A 12,508-nucleotide genomic window follows, 5' to 3' on the forward strand; every position below is an offset into this window, starting at 1 on the left:
CCCGACATGCCAAACAGCACTAAGGAAAAAAGCAGCACTTTGCATGCACCAAAATAACTTCATTACACATCATCACCTTTACAAAAGTAAAAGTAACGGTGATATTTTGACAAAAATAACAGAGATTCATATTAATAATCAATTAGGTAAATTCTATAAGACCTCATTTTGAAAACATCTCTAACAATTGTTGTTAAAATTTCTAAATATGTTTTGGTTACTGTTTTTTTTTTTTCATAAATGCTATAATTTATTATTATTATTATTATTATTATTTAAGAATAGCTACATTGACCTAACCATGATTGTGCCTGTGCTGATATGTCATAGTGCTGTCAGTGTAAGACCAACTACATAAAGGGCTGTGAAGTCAAGACCTCCAAGACTTCAGGACAAATTATTACGTTTCCCTCCCTTAAAAATGTTGAAAAAAAGAGCTCAACCAACTAAAGAGGAGGTGCAACCAAAAATCTAAATGCCATATTTTCAAAAGAAGGAGGTGCAACACTCACTCTTTAAGCAAAAGAAAAGTGGTGGTGGCGTAGTGGGCTAAAGCACTAATCTGTTAATCAGAAGGTTGCTGGTTTGATCCCCACAGCCACCACCATTATTGTGTCCTTGAGCAAGACACTTAACTCCAGGTTGCTCCGGGGGGGATTGTCCCTGTAGTAAGTGCTCTGTAAGTCGCTTTGGATGCATGAATATAAGTCGATTTTACTTAATTTTATATAAAAAAAATAGTCATTTTGTTCAGTGTAGGTGACATTAGTTTCAGAGGTGAAGTTATTACATTGTTTTGAAAGATTGTGAAGATAAAGATTTTTTTGCCTTTCCTCACAATAAGTTTTGAGCTCCCTCATAATTTCCATCCTTTATGAAGAATGAACTATTGTTTATTACTACAGTAACCACAGTTGAACTTTTTGGCATTTGTAGTGAAACCATATAACCACTAAATTGACCATGGATTTACCACAGTAAACATATATTAACCATGATATTTGTGGGACAACCATATCAATAATACAGGAAAACCAAAACTATAATGTAATGAAAACATGGAACTTGTATCACAAATTAACCATGATGTTACTACAGTAAAAGTTTTGTTTTTTAGTTTTTTGGCAGAATGATTATAATTTTTATTACCATAGTTTGGGCTTTTCTGGATTATTACTTTGGTTTTTACCACAAATATCATAGTTAAAATATGAGTACTGTATTAAAAGCATGCTTCATTTTTTGAAAAAGCTATAGTGAGGGAATACAATACTTATTATGAAGGGGATGCAAACTATTTCAGAAATAATGCCCTCCCTGCCCATTAAGAGCCTCTGTAAAATATAAACTCAGAAATATCTGATGATTATTTTTTGGATTGCAGTCCATAAAGGAACAATACATTCTAGATTGTAATGGATTATACAAATTAGTAAGAAGTAACTAAATCTAAAGGCTCAAAAATACATCTTCCATGATGCTCAAATATGTTGACTAGTTTTTATTATTATTACATGTAAATGCTCTTAAATCATGGTCAGATCAAATCTGAGAAATATTTAGGTAAAAGTAAAGCATGACTAGAATGGTTGCTATGGAAACAGACTTAAATACATATTTATCAGCTGTCTTGCCCTACATACACACCTATAGCAGACCAGTCATTGACACTCTTGTCTGCTGGTCTGTAAATGAACTTGCGTAGAGATGTGACGGCATGAGAGCCAACCAGAGTATAACGACCGAACGCCCTGCAGTCCACCACACGAATGTTCAGAGGAGGGTGAAGAAGTTCATTTTCAGGCAAATCCTGGAGAACGATCATTATTAAGTGCAAGGCACTTTGAAATCACCAAATACTTCAGAAGATGACGAAGATCTCACCACTTCAAACCACTTGACCAGAGTACCGAAATTGGGATTTTTCTTGTAGTTCTGAATGAGCGCTGATTGAACGCCCTTCCCTGCGCACTCGATGTCCACACGTGGGCGATCCACTTGAGCCAGATTCACTCGCTTCAAGTCTCTTAGACCCCAGAAGAGAACCTGCACAATTTGCATGTCAAGGTTCTCAGTCTAATTGCTCAATATTTCATGTAGGACTTTCATTTAGCTAGTAAGAGTGACTCACCTCAATTCTGTATTTACTCAGGACAGGTCTAATGCCGATAGGAACAGGCAAGATGGGACCGCGGTCAATATCTGTTGGTCCATCAATGGGGGGCAGGTCAGCCTTTCCACCTGGTCCAATCTGAAAGATTTTCACAATAAGTAAATATACATGTATATACACACACATATATGTAAATATTGCCATTTTAGTGCAAATGTAACATTTTAGTTTAGTGCAATGTAACAAAGTCTCATCCAGTGTATGTGGTTTTTAATGTTTTTTTACATTGCTTCATATGTTCAATAGCCACTAACACTTTATATTAATGTAACCTATGTTAAGGGATTATAAAAGGGTTCATTAAAGACTAATAATTCATTTACAAATGCATTATAAATCATTTATATGTGTTTATAGCAACATAAATAAAAGGGTGACTTTCATGCAATACCTGCCAAAGCATTTATTAAGGAGTTACAACAATTCGAATCAGAAAAGTTCAATATGTTTTAATAATCATCAGGATTTATTTTTTATTATGAGCATAAAAAGACATCAAAAGTGTTTTTTCAAAGGACTTTTTATAATTAGGACTATGTAAAACTATTATTTTGACATCAACGTGACAACACAAGTGAGTCAAGACATTACAGTAATGAATAAATCACAAAGCAGATTGTTGCAAAATGACAGAATTCCTACTTTTAAAGTCGGCATAAAATCAAAATCGACCCCATTTATTTTCTTAAGGCACGTTAATGGTCTTGTTCATCCATGCATGTATATATATATATTAAGGTTGTATACGTTTATTCATTATGCATTTATAACATGCAATTTAAAATGCTCACTATTTGGCAAGTATTGGATGAAAGCCACCTTTTTATTCATGTTGTTATAACCACATATTTATGATTTATAATGGATTTGTAAATGACTTATTACCTATTAATTAACCCCTTTATAAACCCTTAACAAAAAGAACATTAATGTAAAGTGTTGGCGACTACATTACAAAGCGAAAAGCATTTTTCTTGTATCTTTTATTTGTTACTACTAGCTCAATGGGAACGCGATGAGCTCAAGGGAAGCAAAAGAGACACGGCTCTGAAACCTTATCCACTGGCGACGTTTTTGAATTTTTTTTGATTATATGTTAAATGGTCTGCACTTATATAGCGCCTTTGTATCCTTAACGGTTAATAATCGCTTTACACTGCATCACATTCACCCATTCACACACACATTCATGACCAATGAACCAGAGTTGCATGCAAGGCGCTAGCCTGCCATTGGGAGAAACCTGGGGTTCAGTGTCTTGCCCAAGGACATTTCGGCATGTGGAGTCGTGGGGGCCGGGTTCGAACCAACAACCTTGCGATTAGTGGCCGACCCGCTCTACCAACTGAGCCACAGCCTCCTTTTGGAGGAGACACAGCCTCAATTGCTTTCTCTAAGAAATGACCCCTGATACAAACACACACTTAAAGATTATTGCCACTGTCAGACCCACCTGCAGCAGTTCAAAAGCAGCGAGCATTTCTCCTGCGGTGCAGTTACCGCGGTAGATCTGGTAATACTCTAACTGAGGAGGGAAGCGTGGTGGACCATAATGCTCATCAGACATCTTGGTTAAAGGTTTAGCAAATGTCCTGCCCATGAAATCAGCTTTACCCTTGACAGGCAGAGAGAGATCGGGATTTCAGTATCACATCACGGAAAGCAGAAAGAATTGACTTTTTGAGGATATCATCATCACTCACAACAGTGTCTTGATCGTAGATCTCGATGACGATTATCGGAGGATCATCTCTCAGCTCCCCAGCTTCACCATACAGCTCCACATTATCAAACACCAGCAGTTGATCCCAGGTTGGACACAGAGTCTCATTCAGGATCTGAGCGAAAAAAAGCATAATTTAATGAATTATTATTAGAAAATGTATAAAGATTACTTTAAGATCCAAGTATCATATCACGTTTTATTTGGGCTCTTTTTAATTGGGAGCATCTGCTTTAAGTAATCGTTTAAGTAATCATTTTTCATATTTTGTTTTTGTTTCATAAAAACACATAAAAATAAAGCCACATCTGTTTATAACATATGCAACTTTGTGTGCTTTCTAAACACATTTGATAGTTTGTGAGTGAAACAATATGCTTGTTTTTCTTTTCATTAAATGATAATCCCGAATTCATGGTGGTGGCGTAGTGGGCTAAAGCACATTAGTGGTAATCAGAAGGTTGCTGGTTCGATGCCCACAGCCACCACCATTGTGTCCATGAGTAACAAGCCTGTAATAAGTGTACTTAAAGTTGCTTTGGTTAAAAGCATCTGCCAAATGCAAACAAGTTAAGTTCAATCAACAGCATTTTTGACATAATGTTGGTTACCACAAAAAAATCATTTAAACTCGTCCATCTTTTTCTTTAAACCCCCTGTGGTATTTTAAAAGGGGACCTCCCTTTGGTATTCACGGTCATTTTTGACCATTAATTTGCATATACAAATAAGCTAATTTTTTGTAAAAAAAAATAAAAAACATCTAAATTCAGAACCTACAGTTCTATAAGTTGAAACATGAAGAAAATGTGACATAAATTGGAGGTAGATTGATGCCATCTGGTGAACAAAATATTACCAACATGCCTTGAAAATCACGTGATGCCAGTAACAGCCTTTAAATGACTGTAGCCACCTATTGTGTAGTCTGGGCTTGTTGTAACCTTATTTTATATTTTATCATAATATATGCATTTGGATATATATTTTTAGACATTATGAAACTATTATTTCTAAAAGTTTAGCATTTTAAAATGTGTCAGTTATTGCAGTTAATGTCATTATGCGGCAATCAAAGCTGACCATGATGTTACAAAGAGAAAACACAGAATGAGCATTTTTCTACCTATAATAAAAAGTGTGTGAGTGTGTGTTCTGCATTGTCAAGTCAAGTCAAGTGGTTTTTATTGTCGTTTCAACCATATACAGTTAGTACAGTACACAGCAAAACGAGACAACGTTCCTCCAGGACCATGGTGCTACATAAAAACAACAAAGGACCAACATAGGACCACATGAGACTACACAACGGAATAAAATACCTATATAAACTACCTATATATACCTATATAAAGTGCACGTGCAAACATGTGCAAAAAGTACAGGACAGTACAACAAATTACTGACAATGAACAGGACAATAGACAGTGCAGCGCTGACCAGTACTCAGTAGTGCAAAATGATGACAGTTTCTAAAAATGTAAACATAACATACTATGAGATAATGTTCTATGCACATAGCAGTTATTGAGGTAGCAGACAGTTATAAAGTGACAGTTATTAAAGTGCAACTCAGGACACGTGTGTGTCAAACCAGTCTCTGAGTATTGAGGAGTCTGATGGCTTGGGGAAGAAGCTGTTACACAGTCTGGCCGTGAGGGCCCGAATGCTTCGGTACCTCTTGCCAGACGGGAGGAGGGTAAAGAGTTTGTGTGAGGGGTGTGTGGGGTCAGTCCACAATGCTGGTTGCTTTATGGATACAGTGTTTTTTGTAAATGTCTTTGATGGAGGGAAGAGAGACCCCAGTGATCTTCTCAGCTGTCCTCACTATCCTCTGCAGGGCTTTGCGGTCCGAAAACGGTGCAAGTCCCAAACCAGGCAGTAATGCAGCTGCTCAGGATGCTCTCAATAGTCCCTCTATAGAATGTAGTGAGGATGGGGGTTGGGAGATGTGCTTTCCTCAGCCTTCGAAGAAAGTAGAGACGCTGCTGGGCTTTCTTGGTGATAGAGCTGGTGTTGAGGGACCAGGTGAGGTTCTCCGCCAGGTGAACACCAAGAAATTTGGTGCTCTTGACGATCTCCACAGAGGAGCCGTCGATGTTCAGCGGAGTGTGTTCACCTTGTGCTCTCCTAAAGTCAACAACCATCTCTTTTGTTTTGTCGACATTCAGGGACAGGTTGTTGGCTCTACACCAGTTCGTCAGCCGCTGCACCTCCTCTCTGTATGCTGACTCGTTGTTCTTGCTGATGAGACCCACCACGGTCGTGTCATCGGCGAACTTGATGATGTGATTCGAGCTGTGCATTGCTGCACAGTCGTGAGTCAGCAGAGTGAACAGCAGTGGACTGAGCACACAGCCCTGGGGGCCCCAGTGCTCAGTGTGGTGGTGGTGGAGATGCTGTTCCCGATCCGGACTGACTGAGGTCTCCCAGTCAGGAAGTCCAGGATCCAGTTGCAGAGGGAGGTGTCCAGGCCCAGCAGGTTCAGCTTTCCAATCAGGTGCTGGGGAATGATTGTGTTGAATGCTGAGCTGAAATCTATGAACAGCATTCGAACGTATGAGTCCTTATTGTCTAGGTGGGTGAGGGCCAGATGGAGGGTTGTGGTGATGGCATTGTCCGTTGAACGGTTTGAACGATACGCAAACTGCAGTGGGTCTAGTGAGGGGGCAGCTGGGTCTTAATCTGCCTCATGACGAGCCTCTCGAAGCACTTCATGATGATGGGTGTAAGTGCGACGGGACGGTAGTCGTTGAGGCAGGACACTGAAGACTTCTTTGGCATGGGGATGATGGTGGTGGCCTTGAAGCACGTTGGAACGACGGCGCTGCTCAGAGAGATGTTGAAGATGTCGGTAAGAACATCTGCTAGCTGGTCTGCACATCCTCTGAGCACTCTGCCAGGAATGTTGTCTGGTCCAGCAGCCTTCCGTGGGTTGACTCTACGTAGAGTTTTCCTCACATCTGCCGTGGTAAGACAGAGCACCTGGTCGTTGGGAGGAGGGGTGGACTTCCTCGCCATCACGTCGTTCTGCACTTCAAACCGAGCGTAGAAGTCGTTCAGCGCATCTGGAAGGGAGGCATCTTTGTCACAGGCAACTGATGTTGTCCTGTAGTTGGTGATGGCCTGGATGCCCTGCCACATGCGCCGCATGTCACCGCTGTCCTGGAAGTGACTGTGGATTCTCTGGGCGTAGCGCGCTTTGCCTCTCTGATTGCCCGTGACAGTTTGGCCCTAGCTGTTCTTAGGGCTGCCTTATCGCCTGCTCTGAAGGCGAGTCTCGGGACCTCAGCAGGGTGCGCACCTCCGCAGTCATCCACGGCTTCTGGTTGGAGCGTGTGGTGATGGTCTTGGAGAAAGTGACATCATCAATGCACTTGCTGATATAGCTGGTCACTGATGCTGTGTATTCCTCCAAGTTGGTAGAATCGCCATATGTTGCAGCCTCCCTGAACATGTGCCAGTCAGTACACTCAAAACAGTCCTGAAGAGCAGAGATGGCTCCTGCTGGCCAGGTTTTCACCTGCTTCTGAAGCGGTTTTGTGCGTCTGACGAGCGGTCTGTATGCTGGAATTAACATAACAGAGATGTGGTCTGAGTAGCCGAGGTGGGGGCGGGGCTCCGCCCGGTACGTGCCTGGGATGTTTGTGTAAACAAGATCAAGCGCGTTCGCCCCTCTCGTTGCAAAGTCCACATACTGATGGAATTTAGGGAGCACTGTCTTGAGATTTGCATGGTTGAAATCTCCGGCGACAATAAACAGTCCGTCGGGGTGAGCGTTCTGCAGTTCGCTCATAGCCCCATACAGTTCACAGAGCGCTTCCTTAGCGTTAGCGCAGGGGGGAATGTAAACTCCGGTTATGCAAACAGTGGTGAATTCCCGTGGTAGATAAAAAGGTCTGCATCTAACAGTCACAAACTCCAACAGCGATGAACAGTAACTAGAGACTAGCATAGAGTTCTTGCACCATTCCGTGTTGATGTAAACACACAAGCCACCACCGCGAGTCTTACCGCAGAGAGCTGTATTTCTGTCGGCACGAAACGAGCGTGTTATCATCTCACCCCTTTTCTGGTGAGTGTGTCTGTGTTTAGCATTGTTACTGATTTATTGGTTTTATTGAAAAATGTAAAAAAAAAAAAAAAAAACTGTTATGTGGTTGTGTTTGTTTTGCACTGAGGATGTTTTAGAGTCTCACCCTGTAATTTCTGTCATTTTTTTTTTTTTTTGCATTGTGGCTGATTTATTGATTGTATTTGACAGATAAAAAATTGCTCTTTTTTTTGTCTTTCCTGTTCATTTTCAATGGTCGGTCAATTTTACCATTTTTTTTATGACCACTCAGACTTATCGAATCGAGTCCAATACATTTGTTTTGTATGTTCAGATGGCAAATGCAGTTCAAGTCAACAAGTCTTGTACTGCTCAGATAAAGGAAACCATTTTTATTAAATGAATAAAATGTATTTCAGTCAAAAATGACCGAATACCACAAGAGGGTTAAAAAAGCAAAAATCTGGGTTACAATGAGGCACTTTGTTTTCAAAAAGCTTTCCAAAATCTCCTCCATCTGCTGTTGGTTTAACTCATGGCATTGGCTGAGTCAATGTTGATGAGTTGGGCAGGATGGGCCCCTCAATACAAACAGAGAGAGTTAAAATTGTTTTTAGAAAACTTAATTATAGTTGTTTCTTCATATTAAGTTAGGATACGAGAATGCATGTAACGCTGTGTAGCTGACAAAGGCAATGACGAAGACGATGTGTAGGACCGAAGTGCAGATTCATTGCCCAAACAATGATAATACAAGAAACCCTATCTATACCCGTCAACATGAACTAGACACGTGCACTAAACTGGACATAAACTGGAAACTGGAAACCGGAACTTGAAACTAGACTATGAACAGGACATGACTAGGGCTCTGTTACACAAACTAACAATATCACTAGACCTATGTTACACAAGCTAACATCAATACTAGACAAGAAACAATGGCAAACATGAGGGCGACATGGGGAAACATAAGCCAATGAAAAAACAGAACTCTAAACAAGATAACAAGGCAATGAACTAAAACCAATGACAAACTAGAACTGATAACAAAGTAATCAAACAATGAACCAATGAAAGCAAGATACATGAACACGGAGGGAAAACAGGACATCACATGACTGGGGAACAGGAACTTAGCCAGAATTTCAAAATAAAAGTACACAAACAAAAGACAACTGTGAATGTGACAATGCATTTGAAGATTCAGATTTGCTCAAATGCTACAATTTGCTCATTCTGCAGGAAGTGCATGATAAATGACAATTTAAATAAAAATAAAAATCTCACCTCTGTGACTTGACTTTGAGTAGAAAAGAAAATTCTGGCGAAAGGGTCTGACAGGCCTGTGCTATCTGCCGCAAACAGACTACGAGCCTGATAAATATGCACCCTCAACTGGAAGATCTGCTTCACTGTTTAAAGATATTAAATCAAGTTATCACTGTTTTCAGTACTAAACTGAAAATCTGAAACCATTCTTATAAATGATCTGGTGCATCTTACTGGTGTAGATCAGGCTGATGGGGGGTGAGGAGTGAATTCCGGGCCCTTTGACCAATTTATTCTCCTCAAACCCATTCGGAAGTCCGCTCAAATAGTCCTTACGCTGCCTGTTCAGGCCGAGCCACAGATACAGCTCAGTTTTGGCTTGTACAGTCCAGCCGGCTGGCCCAAAACTCTTCTTACCAGGAAGCTAGTGAAAGAGGAGTCACATCAACTCTCCAGATATTCTTGAGCAATGTATGCAATTAATTAGCACGCATTGATAAAGTACATGAAGTGTGCATCTTCCTTAGTGTAAAAATCATAGATTTTTTAATAACACTTTACAGTATTGTTCCATTTGTTTAGGGATAATAAAGGGGTTCATTAAGGACTAGACAACATGTATAAAAGGGTGACATTCATGCAATACCTGTGAAGTAGTGAGCCATTTTACCTAACATGCTTAACACCTACTCAACTTATTTATCAACTAACTTGTGAAAATATACGTTAATGTAAAGTGGACACTTGTGAAGCACTTATTAAAGAGTTCCAACCAAAGTGAGATGCACAAAAAGTGTCTAAGTGACATGTCCTTATAAAAGCCCTTATAATAAATCTATCGCGGACAGACTGATGAAATTAAGTGCAAAATGGATTGCTGTGGACTGTAGGCCAATGACAGAGATATGTTCAATGACATGGAAATAAACAAAACATTTTTGTATACTTTTTGCAATAATTCTTGTATTGTCTTATCAATGCTTTTACTCGTCTTTCACAATAATGTAATGCTTTTAATTGTCAGAATTACTAGATGTATAATATATATTCATAATGATTTAATTTGAACATTTATTAAGTATTTAATCATTATATATAGACATATTTGTATATATATAATAATATAAGTAATATCACAAGAGCAAGAGTGCGATATGGCCCAACTGTGCTGACACTGCTGTGATTCGGCCGCAGGTAATCTGCAGTTAATCACAGCAGTGCTGATGTTGGGCCATATAGCACAATTGTGAGTGTGATTATTGCTTATATAAAACAGTTCAATGAACAATTCAATATAAAAAATTAGGAACAACTGAGTACGGTCATAAAAACACATTTGTGCATGGAACTACTTTCTTATGCTACTGATCAGAATCTGCCGTTGCTGTTTCAAAACAAATGATGCGTCCAAGCCTCTCAAAAACATCACTCATGTTGTTAGAGAAACAAGGATGTGTGTGTGTGTGTGTGTAGGGGGAGAGAGAGAGATATGGAGCATGTGCGATCCCCTGTTGGTGATGCTGTAGTCAGTTAGCTTTCTGAAGGTAATTTAATTTTGGTCAAATTCATCCTATTGTCTCGGTGGAAAAATAGCCATCCAAGCAGGGGTATTACTCCCTATTTTGCGGTAAATGGTGCGCAATAGTCTTTCACTATAGAAACTGCAATCTCCTCCACAATTTTTTCCTCTACGATGTGGTTAAGAGGTAAGCTCCTTGAGTTTGTGTAATTAATCAGTCTGTTGTGTCTCTCTGCTGTGATGAGCCTTAATGCTGAAGTTGTTAGCTTAAAGCAGTTTAAAGCTATTTCCTAGCTGTAATAGCTTTAATAGTGTATTAGTAATCCGAGTGATCTTGTAGTGTTGATGAATGAAAACACAGAGTGACGCTGACTCACTTCACATCACAAACTGGCTCATAGTACTCTACACACAAAAATGGTCTTTTGTCATCACCTGTTGACTAAAATATGTAATGTCACAGTATTAAATGTAAAGAGAGAGATAGCTCTTAACAAATATGCACTACTCTTACACTTTAGTTTAGAACGGCACAAACACATAAATAAGGGCATTTCATTGTATTAAATAATCATAACATTTAAGTTAAAATGCTCACTATTTTGCATATACGTATATTTGCATGAACATCAACCTTTTTATTCACGCTGCTATAATGGCATATAAATTATTTATAATTAGAGCTGTCAGAATTAACACGTTAACGCATGCGATTAATTAAAAAAGTTTAACACGTGAATTTTTCTTAATTGCAATTAACATATTTACTGTTAATACAGCATGAATGCTGTGAAGGGCAGAAACTTTGTGACGTGTCCACCTGGAGTCATTACACTGACACACACGCCACAGCGCCAGAGCCCTTAAACCTAGTGTAGACTACAAGCTTAGCATAAAACAGCCTAACGCTGCAGTCCCATACACATTCTATGGGCAGAGCTGTCTTAACATGCTAGTTGACCGTTGATAGACTCTATCTTATGATAGAGCCGCAGAAGTAAAAAAGAATCTCTAAAAGCGCTTCCCTGTCAGTGATAAAATGATGTTGAAAGGAGCTCTTAACACTATTTGATGTACAAAACAAGCAAAGAGGGGGCCCTTGGTAACTCAGTGGTAAAGATGCTGACTACCACCCCTTGAGTTCACAAGGTCGAATCCCAGGGCATGCTGAGTGACTCCAGCCGGGTCTCCTAGGGAGGGTAGAGTCACATTGTGTAACCTCCTCGTGATTGCTATAATGTGGTTTGCTCTCGGTGGGGCATGTGGTGAGTTCGTGGATGCAGCGATAGATGGAGTGAAGCCTCCACATGCACTATATCTCTGCAGTAACGTGCTCAACAAGCCGAGGGAGAAGATGCGCGGATTGATGTCTCAGACACGGAGGCAACTGAGATTTGTCCCCCGCCACTTGATGGAGGCGAGTCACTACGCCACCATGAGGACTTAGAGCACATTGGTAATTGGAGACTAGTTCTTTCAATTAGTCAACCTCACACTTTGACTTTGGGAAACGTTTAATGTTACTTGAATTGGGGCTATTTTAGAGCATTTCTATCTTTATACTGTGGAAGGCTTTGCTTGGAAAATGTTAAAAAATCATTATATTATTACATTTTGTTTTGTTTCTTTCATAAGATGTAAATAAATACATTTTGTCAAGAAAATAATGATATACTGTATAGTCAAATTTCAGCACTTTCAAAATCTGTGATTAATCGCGATTGACTTCCAATTATGTGATTAATCATGATAAAAAAAAATGTGCGA

General features: G+C 39.6%; 1 protein-coding gene across 1 annotated transcript in view; it reads right to left on the reverse strand.

Annotated features, from left to right (window-relative positions):
- LOC127657285 (otoferlin-like) overlaps positions 1–12,508 on the reverse strand; it is a 72,760-nt gene that overhangs the window by 33,010 nt on the left and 27,242 nt on the right. Inside the window, exons 18-24 of the mRNA XM_052146012.1 lie at positions 9,457–9,646; positions 9,241–9,365; positions 3,877–4,011; positions 3,627–3,788; positions 2,132–2,251; positions 1,885–2,046; positions 1,648–1,810 (exon numbers count right to left, since the gene is read on the reverse strand). Of these exons, the coding sequence (XP_052001972.1) occupies positions 1,648–1,810; positions 1,885–2,046; positions 2,132–2,251; positions 3,627–3,788; positions 3,877–4,011; positions 9,241–9,365; positions 9,457–9,646 (1,057 nt within the window). The remainder of the gene's footprint in view (positions 1–1,647; positions 1,811–1,884; positions 2,047–2,131; positions 2,252–3,626; positions 3,789–3,876; positions 4,012–9,240; positions 9,366–9,456; positions 9,647–12,508) is intronic.

The sequence above is a fragment of the Xyrauchen texanus genome, chromosome 16 (assembly GCF_025860055.1).
Source record: "Xyrauchen texanus isolate HMW12.3.18 chromosome 16, RBS_HiC_50CHRs, whole genome shotgun sequence".
Lineage (NCBI taxonomy): Eukaryota > Metazoa > Chordata > Actinopteri > Cypriniformes > Catostomidae > Xyrauchen > Xyrauchen texanus.